General features: G+C 59.4%; 1 protein-coding gene across 8 annotated transcripts in view; it reads right to left on the reverse strand.

The window, feature by feature from the left end:
- TSNARE1 (t-SNARE domain containing 1) overlaps positions 1-21,202 on the reverse strand; it is a 102,582-nt gene that overhangs the window by 12,812 nt on the left and 68,568 nt on the right. For 5 of the 8 annotated variants that reach the window (XM_073893296.1, XM_025871203.2, XM_025871205.2 and 2 more), the window contains 3 exons: positions 20,742-20,816; positions 20,182-20,241; positions 10,625-10,786 (listed from right to left, as the gene is read on the reverse strand). In XM_073893296.1, coding sequence (XP_073749397.1) covers positions 10,625-10,786; positions 20,182-20,241; positions 20,742-20,816 — 297 coding nt within the window. The remainder of the gene's footprint in view (positions 1-10,624; positions 10,787-20,181; positions 20,242-20,741; positions 20,817-21,202) is intronic. The other 3 variants (XM_025871202.2, XM_025871209.2, XM_025871206.2) reach the window with 1 other exon arrangement.

The following is a 21,202-nucleotide window of genomic DNA, read 5'->3' on the forward strand; positions in this document are numbered from 1 at the left end:
GGGTGGGTGGATGGATGGGTGGGTGGATGGATGGTGGATGGATGGATGGTGGATGGATGGATGGGTGGGTGGGTGGGTGGGTGGGTGGATGGGTAGACACATGGATGGATGGGTGGATGATCGATAGGTGGTGAATGGTAGATAGACGATGGAGAGATAAATAGTGGATGGATGGGTGAACGGGTGGGTGGGTGAATGGATGGATGGGTAGATGGTGGATGGATGCCAGTCCCACTGCCATGGAAAGACTGAGCGGCTTCATGAAGCTACTGAACAGGGTAAGTGTAGATATTTGGACCAAGAGGATTTGGGGTATCCCGCTTAAGCATATCTTGCATCCTCCATGTTGTCCAAATGTCTTATCTCCATTTGCCAGCAAAGCAGCAGTGATGCTTGTGACGGACGTGGCCGTATTATTCACAGGCCACACGCCTGGAGCAATGCTGGGGGCATGTCACACAGCACCGTCGTACTTGGCAGCACCCCTGAGGCCGGGTCACAACACCCATCTGACAGTGAAGGTTGTGGACACTCAAGGGGGTCCACGACCTCCAGGGCCTCCGAGAGAGAGGGAAGGCTGGGACTGGCACCTGTGCCCACTGGCTTCAAGGCCACCCTTTTCCTGAATGCCACTTTGCAGGGGACAGCTCCTCCACTGGCCAGCCAGGTGACCCTGGGCAAGACTGTTCACCCTGGGGACAAATTTCCTCATCTATCACATGAGCAAAACCAAAGCTTCCTCCCTGGGTGCCTGGCATATAGCCAGGGCTGAGCCCAAGTCAGGGAAGATTCCTTCATGCCAGTGAGGGAGGGGGCAGGCGGGGCGGGGCGTGAACCCCACCCCAGGCCCTCCCACTCTGCAGCTCATTCTGGAACCTGGATCGATTTCCACAAGGGTCATTTCACCCACTGCAAAATACTACGGGGAAATTCGTTTTCTTTTTAGGAGTGTTCTGGGAAATGAAGCAATTAGCATGATCTTAAACCTACGTGTACTATCGATTGCAATTCAACTATGGGCTTAACCACGGTGCAGGGCAGATGGCCACTCTGCAGAAACAGAGCCAGTGGCTGGGAAGGTGGCGGCCCACAGGCGAGCCTGTGGGTCTCGGCTCTGGAGGACGGCAGCAGATGGGTGGGTGCTGGGTGGCCCTGGGCCTGGGCCCATTTCTGGGATCCCCGTCACCACAGCTTCTGGGTGAGGCCTCCGGCTGGTGAGGCCAAGCCTAGGCTCCACCCTAAAGTTGAGATGTCACGGTCAGCAGAGCCTCAGTCACACTGCCTCCCTGCCCAGATTTCCAGGTTTCTGCTCCAACCCTGTCAGAGGCTGGGCACATGAAAGCCACGCCCCACCTCGAGCTTGGTCACCGAGGCCTCTCACAGGGGGCTCATCTGGGGGCCCTGAGCCTGGTCCTGGGTACACCTGGACTCTGGGACTCTTAGGAGCCTTTCTAAGGTGACTCAGTCTCCCCATGCTATATGTGAGCATACCTGCCAGTACCCCCACTTTGCAGACAGGGAAATCAAATCACCAAGAGGTTAAGGGTCTCTCCCAAGGGCATGTGACTGATCAATGTTGGAGCCAGCAATCACACCCAAGTTTGGGCTGGCCTACCCCAGGTCACTACCCAGCCACACCTCACCACTGCAGGGCACCCCAGCAGTCACGACACCTGGGCGTCAGTACACAGGGGGGCGTCACACGACACAACTGCCCACACGGGCAGGATTCATGGACTCTCTCTCTTCCCACGGGCAGGGGCGGCTGTGGGCCACGGGTGGCCTAGGGGCACAGCCACACTCAGCAAAGGACCGGGCAAGGAGGGGAGTTGTGGAGCAGGGGACCCGAGCCCAGTACCCTCCCGGGGGCCTGGGACTCTCGGGCCACCTGCCAGGGGAGGGGCAGCCACCACACTGCACGGCGGCTGAGCTGGCTCGTCCCCGTCTGGCAGAGCACTGACCCCAATAATCTGGGACAGTGGGGACGAAACACAGTGTCCCCAGTCTGGCTCACGTTCTGGACTTCAGGGGAGGCCTCCCTGAAAGATGCAGTGGCCAAGGCAGTTTCCCAGCTTGCTGCCAGCCGGCTTTACAAACGGTCCCCGCCAGGGCCTGACCCCTCCCCCCCCCCCCCCCCCCCACAGGAGGTCTCTGCAGGAAGCAGTTCTCAGAACCCCGCCAGGAGCCGGTGACAGCCCACACGTGGGGCCCTGCCCAGAGTTGGACGGATGGAGCCAGGTGGGCCGTGCCCCGGGCTTCCTGTCCACACCCGGCCGGCCTGGCAGACAGGCCACCTGGAGTGGGAACCACCTGGTAGGCTGGCATGAGCGGGAGATGCGCAGACGTCCACTTGGGCTCCGACCCCCAGAGCCCTCAGTGCGCCGGAAGCAGCCGTGCGGAGGAAGGGAGCCTTACGCGGGGTGACCCACCCTGGACCATGCCTCAGGGGCACCCACATCTCAGGGCTGCGCGCCTGGGAGCTTCCCACCCCCTGGGCTCCTGGCGGTCCAGGTCACCTGTCACACACACCCTTTTTTATTCCAGGCCTCCCTCTTCAAAATCCCTGACACGCCGACCCCTGACCTTTGCCAGCCTCCGGGCTGATTGATGCTACAGGAGCAAGGTCGGCCCTCGTCCCCAGCAGACCACCCTGAGGCCCTGCTTCACCCCCGAGATCCACGACCCATGACCCTCTCAGTCAGTGACACATAAACACCATTTGTCTTCAACAGAAGCTCAGGCTGGACCCCTGGAAACAGCGACACTAAGAACCATCCCCCCCCACTTTGGTGTTCTGGAAAATGCTTTCTGCAGAGAACCCCCTCTCCATGGGACTCTTCCCCCATGTGTGATGGACTCGAGGGCACCCCGTTGTTCACCCTGGACAAGACCCCTCGCTCCCGCTCTGTGCCACCTACAAGGTGAGCAGAATGCTCATCCCCCTGACCTGTCAGGACGGAAAGCCTGGTAATCCACTTGGAGCTCAGTTCCTCTCCTCCCCAGGCCTGGACGCCCCCTGACCCAGAGAGCCCTCACCCAGCCCTGAACCCTAGGCAAGAGGACCCCCATTTTCCCAGCTCTTGGGGGGCTTGCACACCTGACCCAGAGAGCCCTCACCCAGCCCTGAACCCTATGCAAGAGGACCCCTATTTTCCCAGCTCTTGGGGGGCTTGCACACCCTACCTTCCCAGCATTCTCCATTTTGTAAGACATCCCCCATCATTTTGAATAAAGACTCTCCTTGCTCAAAACAGTTAAGCCGTGTTGGGGAGGAACGAAGGACAAGAGGGTGTCCCAAGGCCCCGCATGCTTCAGCTGGTCTCTGCCAGGTCCGAGGGCTGCAGGACTGTGGGCAGGAGAACAGGGATGCCACAAGGGGGCACACGTGAGGGGCCACCCTCAGGAGGGAAGCAGGCTGCGGGGAGGGGCTGGTGAGCTTGGGGCTGCAGACCCCATCCAGAGCCCCAGGCAGCAGCCTCCCGCAAGTCCCTGCCCACAGCCCTGGCCCTCTGTGCCAGGGAAGAGCAGGGAGGTGGTGCTCCTTGGACGGGTCTTCATCCAGCTGTGCCTGGCTCTCAGGTGTGTGCCTCCTGCAAGACAGCTCCCAGGCGCTGGGACCTCCTGGGGGTGAGGGGTTTGTGTCTCATTCACCCCAGCATCCAATGGCCATCTGCAGAATGGATGGGGCAACGAGACTAGGTCGGCTCTGGGGACAGAGCTGCTGATTTGCCAGGAGAGGGAGGGCCCAAGAGAAGAGGTGTGGATGGGCAGCCTCAGTAGCAGGCAGCATGCAGAATGGGAACATCTGGGTGCAGGCCCCTGTCAGGAACAGTGTCCCTCTAGTCACTGTGCCTGGACACCTGGGCACGCCTCAGCTCCCGGAGGAGGATGCCAAAGGCAGGTGGGGCCCAACTCCCAGGCACGCCTGGGGGATGCGCCAGAGATGTGGGGCCCCCCAGGAGCCTGGGTGGGAGCCACGTTCCGGCAGAAGCCCGGCCCTCGGTCCTTGGCGGGGAGGGCTCGGAACCAGGCTGGTCACGGGCCTGAAGGAAGGTGGGCCTGCACTAGGGGACCCAGAAGCCCCCCAGAGCTGCCCCAGGATGGCACCCTCCAGGGATGGCAGGCGGCACCAGCTGTGGTACCAGAAAGCGGGAGACTGGGCAGCAGGGAGAGACTCAAAACACCTTCACTTAGTAAATGTTTAAATCATGCAATTATTTTCCTGATTGCTTCTAAAACTAGCACTCGTTAAAAGCTCATACAGAATCTTCGTTCTCCTCGACCGGCACCACGGAGTAACAACGTTGCACGGGACACAGTAACACCCTGATGGGCGTGCGTGTATGTGCGTGTGCACCTGTGTGTTCCCTTCACTTCCGGGAACAAAAAGAAAGAAAACACCATGGCACTTTTTCTATTACACAAGCTCTTCTTATAATTAGGATCTTGGCAACCAACCACCTATAACACAACTGTTCCAGTTAATGGAACGTCAAATTTCACTGATTTATTCACTTATTTATCGTCATCAGCCACAGCAGCCCCCATCCCCCGCGTCCGGCTGCACGGTGCCGACCTCAGGGAGGGTAGCCTCCTCCCTCCTGGGCCTGCCAGGCAGCCATGGCAACAAAGCAGCTAATGTGCTGGATCAGGCGACCTCCACCCCGGACGGGAGCAGGGAGCGCCACCCTCCCAGGTGAGATCAGGTGAGGCGGGCTGCCCGGGCTGGGAGTGGACACACGACTCGGGCCCCAGCTCCGTCAGCCAGACCCGTGCCTGGCAAGCCTGCTACCTGCTGGCAATGGCTAGAGGCACGTGTCCGTCTCATTCAACCTCCCCGGCCCCTGGCAGGCGAGGCACTGCCCCACCCTCCAGACAGGAAGAGCCAGCCTCAAGCAGGATTAGGTAAAGGGCCGTGAGTAGGCAGAGCTGGGCCGCAGGGGCCAGCTCCTTCCATGCCCAGCTCCTGGACTCTGCACACTTGGGTGACCGCTTGCACCCTTCCCCCACCTCCACCCCCCGGGAGAGAGGCTGATGGAGAGGCAGGGGTCAGACACTGTCGCCCGCCAGCAAAGCCCTGCTCCTGAGTCAGGCAGCCTGGACTCGCATCCCCGCTCTGCCACACACGAGCTGCATGGCTGGGCCAAGTGGCATGGCTTCTCTAAGCCTCCGCATCGTCTCGGATAAAATTGGAACACAGGAGTGCTCACTCTCGCAGAGCTTTTGTGAGGGCTGATGAAATGATGCATATAAATACAGGCAACAGAGCTCTCTGATTAAGTCACAGATCTGCTATAGAGTCCCCGCACGTAAAACTTATTCATCCCTCCACCCACCACCCATCCGGCCGGCTGGCCCCCGCGCACCCACCTACGCACCATGCATCCCTCCAACCCCCCACCCCCCCACTCATCTGTCCTCCCCTCCATCCGTCTCCCATCCACCCGTCCCTCATCCTTCCATCCAGCCACGTGTTTGTGCAGACGACAGTCATCGAGCATCCAGATTGTGTCGTGTGTCCTCTGCGGTGTAGGAACACCACAACGACCACAACAGACAAGAGTCCCTGCCTCTGTGGGCTCCGTTCTCACGAAGAGAAACATCACAACAAGATCATCCAGGACACGGTATGTTCAACGACGCAGAGGAGAAACTGGAATTTTAGACAGGCAACACCTGCGTCAAGACCTGGAGGTACAAAGCGGAAGTTGCTCGAGCAATCTGGAGGAAGGGGGTCCGGGCAGGAAGGCACCAGCGTGTTCAAACAGCCGGGACACCTGGTGGAAAGGGACCGAGGGAAGCGTGTGCTCCACAGAACGGTGCCGGGGGGCCTTGGAGCCACCCCAACACACCTGCCGTGGTATTCCTAACAAGGCAGCCCAGCACGCCTCCACCTCCCTAACTGCCTTAACCAACAGCGCCGAGGCGAGGCCGCGGGACGTCCAAGGCTACATCACAAAAGCACCCTGGATCCTCCACATGAAGAAGCTGGGAAGAGCCTAGCACCGGGAGACATGAGAGTCTTCCTTCCCCGGGAGAAGGCCGGCCCCCGGAAGGGCCCCTCGCTGTTCCTGTGTTGGCACCCGGGCTCTCCGCCAACCTCAGCGCCCTGGTGACAGCAGGGTCTCCCCCTGGGGTGAACCCCTAGTCAGCAGTAGCCCGCACCGGGCCTGGCAGGGTGTGAACTGGGGCCGTGAACTGGGGCATGGGCCTCGAGGAGCTCCCAGGGAGGGGTGAGGCAGGGGCTGCGGGGGCTGCTGTGAGCTTCGCCCTGCCCCACCCACACCCACCAGGTCTGGCTCTGCCCAGGTGAGGCCCCTGCCAGGCAGTCCAGCTCTGCAGCATACCGTCACCTGTGGGCTGACAAAGATCTTCCGTGTTCCCTCAACCCTTCCAACATGGTCCTGCCTTACAGATAAACAAACTGAAGCTTCCAGAAGAGACCCCTCAGGGCTCCCATGGCCAGGCAGTGGCATGGCTGGGGCTGGGACCCTGGGCCCGACCTCCACTTCCCCTCTGCGACCACGAGCTGCCCGAGGCCACCCAGCCCCTCCCCACAAGGGACAAGGAAGTTCCCGCTGCATCCACAGCGGCCCCTCCAGACTCCACAGTGAGAACTGCCCTTCCTGCTGGAACCGGCTGGCTGCCCTGGTGGTGACAGGCCACACTGGACCACGGGTGGTCTCGGCCGCAGCTGTGAGGACAACAGACAAGCCACCTTCCTGGGGCAGCCTCATTCCCAGGAGAAAGAAGTGAGGGGTCTCCTCCCCCGCACCTTGAACACGAGGCCCTAGATTATGTACCTTCCGCTCCTCTGGGAGGTGGGCGCCTCCAGGACAGGGGACTCAGCCGAGCGCTCCAGGGGCAGCTTCCCACAGCCCACTACCTGAGGGTCCCCATTTCTGACAGCCCCACAGGACTAGGAAATGGGCTCAGAGAGGGGACCTGAGGCCGGAAGGGACATGAGAGGCTGTGGCCCGGAGGGCTGGCTCTGCCCAGACTGGCCATGGCCTTGCTGTGCGTGCTCCACTGTGGCGGGCGCAGGATGAGGGTACACAACCTGTGGGAATGGGAAGTGGGGACTGCGCCCTGCAGGCCAGACTCCAGGGAGGCAGGGGCGAGGCCACAGAGAAGGAGAGGCTGGCCGGCGGTGCAGGCACAGCTGTGGTGGACGGACAGACCACCGAGGGGCAGCACACAGACCTGGGGACAGAGCTGCCTACCGCCCGGCCACCTGCCAGCCCACCTGCCAGTGGGGAGCGGCAGCAGCGCCTGGACGCAGCTTAAGTGGGTGCCTCGGCGGTCCTGCTTCGTCCCGCCCACTCCCAGTTAGAGTCTGAGCTCCCAGTGGGACAGAAACGGCCCTTCCCACTTTATAGACAGGGCTGCAGGCCAGGAGGCTGCCAGCCATCAACACCCAGCCAGCCCCTTGGGGCCCTGGGAGGCGTGGGGTCACCCAGGTCACGGCCCACCTAGGATCAGTGTCAGGTGGTCAGTGTCAGCTGCCTCCAAACCAGAGGCAAGAAGGAGGAGCCCAGAGAGGCCGAGAGCTAGCTTGGTGGAAGGGGGTCATAACTCAAGCCGCCTCTGCTCCCTGTCGGAGGGGCCCATCCTCTGGCTCCTGCAAGCATGCTGTTCACCCTGGCCGGGCCCGCTGGATGCACCTCGCCCAGGAGGAGCCAGGGCTCAGGCCACATGGGCCCCAGCAGTGTGGCCTCCCCATCAGGAAGGGGGTGATGGTGTCCTGAGAGCCTGTGCCTGGGACCAGTGTGCCTGGCCTGGCCGGCCCCCCTTCGCAGGTACATGTCCCACTGGCAGGGGATGTGCAGAGCCCATAGGCCAAGCATGGCCATCCCCGGGGCGGTGAGCAGCTACCAAAGCAGCCAGGCACAGCCCTCCGGGGCGAGGTGTCCCCAGAGCTCCACCTGCACACAGTGCTTTCCCTCTCAACTCTAGTCTTCCCACGGAAACAAAGGAAGAGGCTCTTGTGCTTCGCGCGGCCATCAGCCCGGCGTGCAGGTTATGTGGGAGCCTGTCTGGGGCAGGGGTGTCTCAGGCCAGCCGCACAGCATGGCCCTGCGGCCCTCCTTCCCACACTCCACACGTGCGGGCAGCCTTGATGGGAGCGGGCCAGCACTGCCCCAGGCCCACCTCTAATACTCGGTGATGAGAAGGTGGAGCTCAGGCCGGGCCCAGGAGGCCAGAACTCAGGAGGAGCACAGCAGAGTCTAGGCCCCGGGCGGCTGTGCTGATAAGGCTGTCTGTGAGCAGCTCTGGCCTGTAGGGCAGAGCAGGGAGGAGCAGGCGGAGGGGAGCTGAGTTGGGTGGGGCACAGGAGGGCAGAGGCGCAGAGTGGGGCTAGGTAGGGGAGGGCTGAGCGGGCAGGGCTGAGTGGAGCCGAGCAGGGATGAGTGGGGAGGAGCTGGACTGAGCTGGACTGAGCTGGACTCGGCAGGACCGGTGGGGTGGCGCTGGACAAGGTGGAGCTGTGTGGGCCGGGGCAGAGCTGAAGGGCAAGGCTGAGTAGGGCGGGACACATGGAGCTGGGTGGGGCAGAGGTGGGCCGAGCTGGGCAAGGTGGGGACGCGCAGGGTGGGGTGGGGCCGAGCAGGGCGGGGCCACCCTGTCCCCAGGGCCAAGCCGTTCTGCAGGAGGAGCAGAAGCAGCCCAGCAGGATGGAGCAAGGGGTGGAAGGACAGCGCGTGTGGCTCTGCGAGCCAGAGGTCCAGGCACAGGCGCCCCAACTGGGGGTCGGCACTGCATCTGTGGGGCTCCAGGCCCCCATCCCACCCCTGGACAGTCACACTGCCGCAAAGTGGACCCAGGGCTGGGCAGGCAGAGACCCACCTGTACAGTGAGCTGATGACCCTGCTGGCCACGAGCAACTCCCCCCGTGGGAGCCACGTGAGGACGAGAGGCTGCCTGCGGGGGTCCTCACTGGCCGCAAGGAGGGCAGCGCAGACAGGGGTGCAGGCCCCAGGCCTCTATCGCTGTGGTGGGGGTGCTAGCCCGTCGTACAGTTCATTCAACTAACGTCAGGCCAGCTACGCAGGGCCCTGGGGACTGGGCCTGACACGTGATGGGGGGCCCTGGAACTGGCGGACAGACAGTAAGAGGCTAGCCGCCAGAGGTTGGGAGGGACAAAGGGGCAAATGTGGGGGGTGGTAAGAAGCCTGCTCCGTTCCACAGGGAGACTGCAGGTGGCGGCGGCGTGTGAGTCACCCACGCGTGTCCTGAGGCTGCTGCCCACACCTGCCCACACCGCTGTTCACTGTCCCCTGTAGCTCTGGGCAGCCCCCGAGCACCCTGAGCAGCTGGGCTGTGGGCCGGCCCTATGGGGGCCCGGGGCAGTCCACCTGTCCCCAGGACTCCAGCCTCTGCCCCCCCACTATTCACACTGAGCGGCTCCGTCACCGGGCCCAGCTGCACAACTGGGGACAGACCCACGGGCAAGCCCGACCGCAGGTCCACATCACCCTCATGCTGCACATGAGGACATAAGCTCCCCGTGAGGCTGGCCACGGTGGTCCCCGGGTGACCCCCACTAGTCTCCGAGAGCTGCAGAATAGACTGGCTGAATTCAGGCAGGTCCCACGCTACCCCAGGTCCTAGATGGGCCAGGGCCCCGGGCCCCCACTCTCGGCTGACGGGGCCAGTCACCCCTGGTAAAGCCCACCCTCTGCCTAGTCACCACACAGAGAACCAGAGCAGGGCCCAGGCCTGGACTGCCCGCTGTGGGAGGAACCGCACTCACACGAGGGACTCCTCGGAACCCCATCCTGCAGCTTCGCCTTCAGAGGTGGGCCCCCACCTGGTGCCAAGACAAGGCCCCATCCTCGAGCACAGCACCCCCACCGCCTGGCTTCCCAACCTCTGCCCTTCTCCCCACCACCCACACGCGGTGTGCCAGAGGGGCTGCTGGGCCCTTCCTACAGGGACCTCAGTTCCTGAGCCAAAGAGGAGGCAGAACTCCCTGCCTCTCGGGACCCCAGCACCCCACGTCTTCAGGGGCAACCATGCTTGGATCCCTTTCTCAGCTTCTGGTGGAAAGCTAGTCTTGCTGTAACAGAAGGGCCATGGGTGTGTGTGTGTTCCTTCTCTGGATGTCCCAGCAGAGGGGAGCAGCCCATCACCTTCCCCTTCGAGGAGCAGGACAGTGTGAAGGGCCAGGGGCTTCTCAGAGGCAGTGGCTGAAGTGGGGAGGGGGCCCTAGAAGTAAGGCTGAACCCCGCCTCCCTGGCAGGGCATCCACCTCCTTCCAGGGTGGGACAGCAAACATGGCAACAAGTCCTGCACCGGTGACTCAGTTTACCAACTTGCCCACGTTCCTGTTTTTCTAGAACAAGCCGCTTTCAGAGGACATGTGTCCAGAAACCCAGCTCCTGGAAGCAGCTCCAACTTCCCGGGCAGATGAGGAGACAGAGGCCCGGGGGGAAGAGAATGCGCCCACAGGTACACGCGGCGGCTCGCGGGGGCTCACGGAGGCTCCGGGCCCACTGTTGGCAGAGCCAGCGTCCCGCTGCGTTCTCAATGCACTTCCAGTACCCAGGGACGAGAGGCCAGTGGGGCCGTCACTCGCACAATCACAGCCCCCACATACACACTCATCAGGCCAGGTCCTCACCTCAATCTGCAGGATGGCCTCCTCACGCAGCCGGATGGCCTCCAGGTCTTCCTCCGTGATCTCCGGAAGCAGGGCCTGCTCCTGGCCCTGCCACATGCTGTCACCCCCATTAAAGATCTTTTCATCATCAGGCAGCTCAGCAAAAGGGGCCCGGGGACTCTGCTGACAACAGACACAGACCAGTTAGCGCAGGTGCGCTCAGTTGCCACCCGGCCCAGGCCACCGCTGCTCCCCGGGCTCGCGGCAGGCAGCTCCCCGTTGGGGCTAAGCCTCGGCTCTGGGCACCAGGGGCCCCCAGGGGTCTGCAGGCCCCGCAGCCTGTAATCTTGGAGGGGAGGGGAACCACAGCCCAGGTTCTGCAGCCCTGACGGGGGCTGCGGCCATGAGGCCTCTGGCCAGCCGCGTGGGGCTGCTGCAGGGATCAGGGTCCGGCAGACGCCCTGAGCCCACCTCGGGCCATCCCAGGCCTGGCTTCAGGGCACACTCGGCAGCCCCCCACCCCCACAGCCCTGCTGGAGCATGGACTCCTCGCATTCCCAATTCTTGGTGATAACCCAAGAAATGATCCTTCGCATGTGAACATAAACTGGAGCTTCTCACAGGCCTGTGAGCCACTGGAAGTCCATTCTGGGGGCGGCCACAGGTCACAGTCGGGGTCTAGCCGCCAGGCAGGGGCTGCGGAAACGGAGGCGTGGCCTCCTACACAGCAGGGCGCACACACCACCAGGGGCGGTGGGTCCTGCACACGCCCTTGTGGAAGCTGGGCCCCAGGAAACGGGAGCCAAGAGGGCTTTTTATGTCATTTCACTCTGTATTGATTGCTTTTAATTTACCAAATTTTGGAATTCAATAAAATGCGGCTTTTCCCTTCAATTAATGATGTGCTCACTGATGGGACTCTGAGTACAAGTGAGCAGACGTGCAGGAGTGCCTGTGGGGAGCTGTCTCCACCCTGCACACCCCCAGGGGTGAGGGAGTGCAGGAGGTAGGAATGGGTCCCACTGTGGAGCCCTGGCTTCCCACGGAAAACGTGCAACAGGGAAGATGACGATGTGCCCGCCTCAGCCCCACCCCCCACCCCCCACCCCCCCCACCCCGCGAGAAAGCCAGGCCCTGGCTCACAGCCCGCTCCCCACCCTCCCACCCCCAGTTCAGCCAAGGTGCGCTTCACGTCAGGGCTGGGGGGTTGGGGGGCGCGTACGTACACGTGTGTACACGTGTGAGTGTGTATGTGTGTGTAAGAGAAGGGACTCAAAGGGCCACTGGAGGATGAGCAGAGCCACCTGGTGACCCCATGCTCCTCACCTCCCAGTACGTCAAAGCACCTTCCAGCCAGCTATCTCCAACAACCCCGAACACCCTGCAAAGGAGTGCTGCGCCCATTTTACCAATGAGGACACTGAGGCCAGGACACCAAGGAATCCACAACAGGCAGGATGTGAAGCGGGGACTCCAGGCTCCAGTTCCGACACAGAGGAGCTCCAGGGCGAGAAGCGAAGAGACCACCTGCCCGAGACCAGGGCTGAGGGAGTGGCCGGCCTGAGCCCCTGGCTGGAGCAGCTTCCTCCCCAGCTGACTCCGTCCCCCAAGCTGCACCAGGGCGTCCTCGGCTCCTCTCCTGCCCTCAGTCCGGCCCCAGGTGCTGACTCTGACCACAGCACCCTCCTCCTGCCCAGAGGTCGCGCCGGCATGGGGACAGACAGCAGGGTGCAGCCGCCACCCCCAGTCACCCAATGCTCGAACACTGGTCGAGCCCCCTCGAGTGTCTGGGCAACAGGCCAGGCCTGAAATGAAGGGTTGGCCATCTCTCACGGGACCTCCCTCCACAGGCTCCACGTGTCCAGCACACCCCACCTGGGCAGCCCGGAAGGAGGCTTCAGAGGCTACCACCTGCCTCTTCTCTTCTTTCCCTTTGTGACAAGCCCACCTTCCCACCCTCCTGCGCCACTTGGGGCCACAGGGCAGGGTGGAGGGTGCTGGCCATGCCACGGCCCAGCATGGCCCCCACGGGCAGCCTCCAGAGGGCCTTACCTGTGGGGAGAGCACCACGTTTCCCGCACACTCTCCAGGCCCGTGCTGGCCCGCCCTGTGCCAGGCCTGGGGGGTACAGTGGACAGACGGCAAGAGCCCCGTGTCCCGATGGACTTGGCTGGACACAGAAACCAACAAGTCACCCAAACAACAATTTCAGCAGCTTTGACAAAGGCCTGCAGAAGGCCCTGGTGGCCACGGGACGGCCACCGCTGGGAGCCACGGCAGGGACAAGGCGGGAGGCCAGGTGCTCTTTCTCTGCAGCGTGGCTCACGACCTGTAAGGTGGGTACGATCACGCTCAGGTAAAGAGGTCGACGGTGCGGGTCCCCCGGGGGAGGGGGAGGCCCCCACTAACCCAGTTCTCCTCCAAAGCTGACGTTCTGCCCCCACACCACGCTACTGCAGGAGGAAGCTCTTCCCCCATTCCCCCAGAGTCAGCAGAGGCCTTTACAGAAATAAAGACGTGGCTACATGAACATAAAATAAAAGATCTAAAAAATCTGTTAACAAGCGCTACTGGTCCAAGGTGGCAATTACCACCTTCCCTTCCCGGCGTGGGCGGGAGGAAGTGAGCGGTGCTGGAGGGTGGCAGCGGGAGGGGCTGCCACGGAGCGAGCACAGCTTCTGGCCCAGTACCACACTCTCTCTGGGCCTCAGTTTCCTCATCTGCAGAATGGAACAAGGGCCCCACATCCCCAGGTGCTCACCACACAGCTGCGCCACTGGTCTGACCTGTCTCGCGTCCCTTTCAGGCACTGCTGGGCACCCTACCTTCCACCAAAAGGGACCGAGCAAGGGTCTCTTTGCTAAGCACTCACACCTCGGCCCAGACGCAAGGCCCAGGGCCCAACCCTCGCTGGCTGCCAGCCCAGCAAGTTCCCTGGCTTCCCCCAGCCCTGTCCACCCTCGGTATGGCACTGACACCACTGCCCCAGAGTCCGAGAAGTGAGCGAGCAGAATGAAACACCTCGCTGCATCAGCAGATGCACATGAAGATGACATGCCAGTGGAAGGAGGGGAGCCGTGAGGGACCGTGCTGCCCCTGGTGCAGGCGCCCACCCCCAGGGGCCCGTCCCACACCAGGCCACACAGCCACTGGCTCCACTGGGGACACTGCCTGGGCATGATGCTCGGGAAGCTTCCCGGGTATACCTGACAATCCCCAAGGGCCCCTTGTCTGTGCACCCGGGGACAGAAACGCAGGAAGGCTCACTGCAAGCACGTGCCCTGGGAGAAGGAACTGGAAAAAACCACCATGACGCCCACAGACCAACAGGCAGAAGCACGCAGACACGGGGTGATAGATGTGCCCAGGACACTACACGTAACCTTCCCTGGACTCTGGGGCCCGTGGAACCAGCCCGACAGCTGGGAGCAAAAGGTGCCTGCACGTCCTCACCTGCACAGGTACTGCCAGCCTGCACCCCCACCCCCAGGAGCTCGCGACAAGCTAGGGCAGCAAGACATGGCTTGGACACCTGATCTCCTGAAAGGATCAGAAAGCGCCCCTTTATTCTCCTCACAAAGGCCCAATTTGGGAATTAGGATTTGCTGGCAAGGCGCTGGGGCCGGTGCAGAGGGGACAGCCGTGTGATGGTTCTCCAGCACAAGAGGCAGCCAACAAAGACGGCTTTCTCCTCCCTCCAAGGCCCATGGTTTGGGTCCCACTCTGTACGGAAGAAACCCACAAACCAACGTGACTGCTGGACCGCGGGGCTGAGAGCAGTTTCCCGTGAGAAGAGCCAAGGCGGGGAGGATGCGCAGCAGGCTCCCTGGGTTCTCAGGGACTCTGGGAAACAGGCCACTTTCTCGCGCACTCTGACCCTGGGCTCCGCACAGGAACGTCCATGACCCCGGTGGGAGGGCAGGGGTCAGGGCGCGAGCCAGTCATGGGCTTGGGAAAACTGCTTCTGTTTAGTAGCCCAAGGCTGGTCATCAATTTCTCCAAATAATAAATGACTCTGTTTGTTAGCTAATGGAAGTTTCTGGAGACTCGTCAAAGCCCAGAATGTCAGAAGTGGCATGACGAGAGCAATCTGTCCCCCAACACCCACATGAAATAATAGTCCTGGGGCCCAGAGGCCAGGGGCACCCCCGCCCTGTGCCTGGTGGGGAAGTACGACAGGATTCCCAGCGAACACAGGAAGATGAAGCATGTCTTTCCCGCCATGGCTGCAAACACACGGAGCTCTGGCAGAAACCTACGCTGAGCCTGCCGATGGCAGTGCACTCCGCGGGCTGTCCCCAGTGAGGGGCAGAAACCAGCCCAGACACACCCGGCGCTGCCCCCTGGCTAGGCCTGATCGGGTCTGAGACTGACCGTGGACCTGGCCCGGAGGGCTGACCTGCTCATGGCCATGGCCGGCACTCGGCTCCGATGGGAGAAGGTGGTGGGTGGGCGCCCCCACCACCCACCAGGACCGCCAGCCTGCAGACAGCATCCCCGAAGTCTGCGAGATCAGTGTCACAGCCACCCCTGTGTTGAACAGGGTGATACGTCATCTCGCTGTTCAGTCTGCAGAATTCCTGGAAATACTCTCATCTTCCATAATTTCTCAGAAACACTGCTGACCATTCTCTTCCTTCTTAAAAAAATGTGGCTGAAACACAACACATCTTCGGTCCAGAAATCAGAAGTGCGCAGGTCTGAATTCTTACCAAGAAAAGACTTCAGGCAGGACACGGAACATCACCAGGACCCCAGACGTGCCCCTGCAGCCCCCCAGCCACCATGCTGCCCCCAACCAAGGGAAACAACCGTCTGGCTTCTAACCCTGCCCATTACTTTGGCCAGGGTTTGCCCTCCCCTCTCTCTGGTTTCAGGCTTCTTTGGCTCAACACTCTGTCCGAGATCACACGGTGGGCCTTGCTGGCAACAGCTGGCTCTCTGGAGCTGCAGGCCCCGTGTGGGAATCCAGCACAAATGATCCGGCGGCCGCACCGCAGGCTGGCTCTCTTCCCAGCGCCTGCTACCTCCTGTCAGCCGCCATGAGCGCTCTCCTGCACAACTCTGGGTGAATGCACATGTGCACCCCCACCGGGCCGTGCACTTGGGGAGGGACTGCGAGTTCGCAGGAAAGAGAGCGCATGAGTCCAGGAAGTGTTTCAGGGTCCAGAGGATGGCGTCTGCCAGCTCCCATTGGCACAGGCTTCCGGCTGCCCCGCAGCCTCCCAGCACTCTCGAGGCTGACTGCGCTGAGTACTCCGGTGGGTGCAAGGGGGCGGGCAGTGACCGAGCCCCAAGGGCTCCTTTGGCCTGCTTCGGATGACGCCTGCTGAGCACACGTTCGTGCACTTGCCAGCCAGGTGGATGTCCCCTTTTGTGACGTGCCTAAGGCTCTTGCTCTTTCATGGTTTTGAAATGAGTTGTCTGCCTCTTATTGATTTCTTAGAGATCGTCACATATTACGGACATCAGTCCTTTCCAGACATGCATACGTGAACACCTTCTTTCACACTCTAGGTTCCCTTTTCACTCGCTTAAGGGTGTGTTAATTTAAGGATGTCAAGCTGATCTGCTTTACACTTGGTACGTTTTCATCTGTGTAAGAAATGTCCGCTCACCATAAAGATGGGAAGACAGACTCCTATGGTATCTTCCAGAAGCTTCATTGTCTTACCTTTCACATGTAGGTCCATGTTCCAGCCGAAGTGCTTCCTGCAGGTGGGGGGAGGGTTGCGGTAAAGGGTCTGCTGGCCATGGCAGTCTCGTGCATGCGCCCTCCTGGCCCCTCTCAGCCACATAAGAACGGACCACGGCCTGGAGCACTTTCTCACCAAGAGACAGAGCCTTCACAGCTGTGCCAGGCTTGCTGGCTCGTAAGACAACGTCTTTCCCTGTTTCAGACTCGATGCAGACTTCCTTGTTCGGCGAAAGCACGTGCATCCCATGGCACCTGGCCAAGCCCACTGCTGTGTCTGTCCCCTGCGCAGAGGGGACAGGGTCCTTCTGCTGTAGTACGGGGGAGGCGTGCAAGCCAACAGCCCTGCATCAACCGCCAGGAGGGACCTGCTGGCCACAGGGGACCATGCCCACCACGGGAGCAGATCTTGCTGGCTCTTCTCCTCACAGGGACTGAATGCACTGTTTCCTGGTGACTCCAACACCGAGATGCAAGGCTAGAGGTGTCTGGACTGGGACTTGTCACTTGCTCAACAGGATCCTTTTTCCCAGCTCAAATCCTGGCCAACCCAGCATCAAGCCTGAATAGACCCTCCATTCCCTAGTGCATGGCAGCACCCTTGCTCAAACAGCTGTTCGAAGGCTTCTTCCTAGTCCCAATGCCATTCCAAATGGTGTCACTTTCTAAGTTTCATTTGCACACTGTCTTCTGCTAGCACACAGTGCTTCCCTGTATACTGACCCTGTTACCACCGCTTATTAGCTCTAAGTTCACTGCAGACTCATCCACATCTTCCAGTAATGCAGTCACACGGTCTCTGATGGGGCTTCTTCCTCCCCAGGTCTCCATACGCCTCTCACTTCTGTGTCGTGTCTCGGGGCACTGGACACGCCCTCCAGGGCAGTGGGGCAGAGAATAGTCCTAGACCCGAGTCTCGTCCTCGGTCTCAGGAGGGAAGCTTTTAACGTCTCAGCAGTAAGGGTGGTGCTAACTATAGGGCTTCTGAAGACACCCACACTCAGGTTAAAGGCATTCGTATCCACCAGCCTGCTGAGAGCTCTGCTCCCCACCCTCGGTGGTGCTCTTCTCTCCCTATTGGGATGATCCAGCAGATTCTCTTACTTTATGAACATGGCGGCTTACATGGGGTTATTTCCAAATGTAAACCAACTCCATACCCCCAGAATGAGCCCCACTTTATAATGACGTATTACCCTTTTATATATTGCTAGATCTAGCCTTTTAGTGATTTGGTTAGGGTTTTTGCCCCTATGCTCATGAGAGAACATGTTAGTTTCCTTTTTGTGACACCGTCATAGGAACTTGGAATGACGGTTTGCGGGCCTCGTAAAGCAAGGTGATATGTGTTCCCTCTTTTTGTGTTTTATTTAAGAGTTTGTATAAACTAGTAATATTTATTCCTCAAATACCTGGAAGAATTCACCAATAAAATCATCTAGGTCTAGAGTTTTTTTGGTGGCATTTTAACAATGGGAATTATTTAATTATTGATTTCATTTCTGTAATAAATACTGGGCTTTCCAGACTTTCTGTAGGTCTTGGTAACTCACATTTTTTTCTAAAAAAAAAAAAAAATTTCTATTTTATCTGTCAAATTTATTGATGTAAAGTTGTATCATAGTATCTTCAAACTTCTATTTTTCTTAGTGTGTAGTATCCACAATATAGTCATTGTCATTCCCGATACTAGTAATTCGTTCTCTATGTATCGTGACTAATCATGGGGGATTTATTACTAATCTTTCCAAAAAATTTTTTTGGCTTTGTTGGATTTGTCCAATACATATCTACTTTATATTTCATTGGTTTCTGCTTTTTCTTATCTATTTTCTTGGAATTTAATCTGGTGTTGCTTTTTCAGCTGCATCAGATTGAGAATGAGCTCCGTGATTCTCACACTTTCTTCTTTCTGAAGGAAGCACGCGGAGCGCTGCTTTAGCCGCGTCCCGAGTTTGGATTTGTTGCATTCTCTCCGTTGTTCACTTCACGACGGTTTCCAATTTCCACCGTGCTTTCTTCTCTGATTTATGGGTTCCTTCAAATTGTATTATTTTCATTCCCAAGCCTGGAAATTGCCTTTTTGGTATCAAACGTGAGTTTAATTGCACTGATCCAAAAACGTACTTCAGGTTGCGTCATCCCTCTGGAACCTGTGCAGACTGGCTGGAGAGTCCAGCACGCGCTGCACACCGGCAGGAACACACGCTCTCCCGCGGCTGGTTACCGTGTCACGAGCGACCATTTGGCAAGACCACGTTCATTAATCGCACTGACAGCGTCTCTCAGATCCTCACCGAACTTTCCTGTCTCCTTCATTACTCGTCTCGATAGCTGTGTTACAATCTCCACCTGTGACTGTGGATTTACCATTTTTCCTTTTATCACGGTCGGTTTTGTCCTGCGTATTGTGAGGCTGTGTTATCAGGCATGGAGGTAAAACCGCATCTTGTATGTGAATCGCCACGCTGTCCTGTGAGGCAGGGACGCCTCTCCGCACGGACTCGCTCACGCTGACACAGGCACGGGGCGCCGGTCTTCCTTTGCGCTGTGGCTTCCCATGTATCTCTGTCCATCCTCTAACTCTCAATACGTTTCTGGATTTATAGTTAACCAAGTCTGACAATCTGGGCCTCTTCATTGGAGGGGTCAGGTCATTCTGATGGAGTTATAAACAAACCCGGTATAAATCTACCATCTTACGACTTGTTTCCTGTTTTCCTTCCTGTTTTATTCTTCCTTTTTTTTTTTTTTTGGCTTTTTTTTAAATTAGTTGGTTTTTTTTATTTTTTCCTTTTTCTATTAACTCACTGTATAACTGATATTCTCGTGTTGTCCGTCAGTGTCCCCTGCATAAGGTGGGACGCACTGGCTCACCACAAGTTGCCGTAGGCCACAGCTCCTGTCGCTTCTTGGAGGCCGGAGACACTCAGCGTCCATGCGGCTCATCCCTACTCCCGTGCTGCCCGCCGGCCAGGCTCCTGGGAGTTGCTCTGCAGCCAAGCCCCGCAGGGAAGGAGCATTGTTCAACAGCCAACGTTAGCTCTGAAGTGTCCACACATCAGTGCTTCCAGGACACGCGGCCCCTCCCGCTGGTGCCCGTCTGCCCAGGACCACTTCCCTCTGGTCCTGTCAGAGTTCTGTCGATGGCAAGTTCCCTCTGTTTATGCTTCTCCAAAAATGTTTTCATTCTACCCTCATTTCTGAAAAATATTTTCAGCAGGCATGGAATTCCACGTGAGCAACCACTCTCTCTCAGCACGTTAAAGATGGCTCCACGTTGTCGTCCAGCTTCCACAGACCCACCTCAGGCGTCAGGTGTAAGTCTTGTTGCTCCTTGAAAAATGACGTGACTTCTCTTCTTGGGCTTTAATCTGCTTTTAGGATTTTTTTGTCTTTGGTTTTCAAAATTTTATTATGAGTACAGGTAAGTCTAACCTGTTTATCACAGAGGTTCTTTAAGCTGTGGCTTGAAATATTTGGACAGCCTTGGAAAATCTCAGCCATTACACCGTCAAAGGCTGTTTCTGTCCACTCTCTCGCCTGCTCATCCAGGACTCCGGGCGTACTCGCGCCTCCCATTTCTATCAGCTTCTGCTCCCCGGAGGGCTGGTCGGGTCCAAGTCAGCCCCGCGCAGCACGCGGAACTGTCTGCACTCAGGACTCCATCTCCGGCCCATGCCAGGGAACTAAGGTCAAAATGCTTCTTTGTTTGTTTGTTTTCAAAAAGTTTTTAACGTTTTTAAAAAGGTTCTTTGCCAAGTCAGACCCCCTTAGATGGGGCCTCTGCCCAGTGCTTCCCACTTCTCCCCAAACACAAAGGGCACTGGACGCTGGGCCGTCACCCAACGCCCACGGACCACAGGAATCACTCGGCACCCACCTGATGTTTGCCACCCCGCTGTGCTGTGGGAAGCAGGGCTCTGGACTTCTCTGCAATTTTCTGATAAAGAATGGAGGGAGACAGGAAGAACAGAAAAGATGGGGAAGAGAAAAGAAACGGTCAGATAAGCACAAGGTAGTGGACAAGGCCTGACAGCAGAGCCCACCTTCAGCTCCGTGACAGGACACAGCTATCCTGGGCCTCAGGAAAGCTGGGTGCTGGGCCAGGTGCCAGGCCGGGCTCTGCCGACAAGCTGGTGGATGGCCCCCTCCCCCACACGTAAGCCCTGGGTCTCAGTGCCCTCCCCTGTCAGAACAGGAGTGCCCGTTCTTCCCACCTGCCAGATGCCTCCCGGGCAACACCCGCAGGTAAACATCCCCCACTGCACACACTGAGGTCACGGCTCCTGGCAACTGTCGGCCGTCTACAGGCCTGGCCCCTCCTCTGCTCGAGGGCACGGGACCCCACCAGGCCAACCCAGGGACAAGACTGCCAGAGGGGGAGCTGCAGGGCCGAGGCCCACCCCACCCGGCCCGCCAGGTCTCCCTGGGGAACCGCACCTTCTGCACCACGCCGTAGCGCTGAATGGCATCGGAGAGCTGAGTTTTCAGGCGGTCCAGCTGAACACACTCCTGCTGCAAAGGGAGAATGTGGGTTATAAGGACAGCGAGGCCTTGTCTCGCCCGCGGCCTCCTCCATCCCTGGGCACTGCAGTTCGCCACGATCGCCACCCCCATCCGCGGCCTCGCGCTGCCACCAGCGCGCTGCTGCTGGACTGGGCTCAGCCCCGTCTACTGTGCCCCAGCCATCACACGCCAGCACCCTTGCAGATGCCATCCCCCATCTTCAGCCCTGGCCGCGGAGCAAGGCACCGGTCCACCACGATGCACCTGTCTGGTCCCCACAACGAGAAGTGTTACGACTTCTACCTGACGGCTCAGGAGGCCTGAGCCTGAGTTCTAAGTGGGTTCACGGCCGCACGGGGGTGGAGGCAGGCCATGAGGCCCGGCTGCTGACTCCA

Source organism: Callorhinus ursinus, unplaced genomic scaffold (genome assembly GCF_003265705.2).
Source record: "Callorhinus ursinus isolate GAN/ISIS: 27379988/994484 unplaced genomic scaffold, GSC_fseal_2.0 scaffold5, whole genome shotgun sequence".
In the NCBI taxonomy this organism is placed as follows: domain Eukaryota; kingdom Metazoa; phylum Chordata; class Mammalia; order Carnivora; family Otariidae; genus Callorhinus; species Callorhinus ursinus.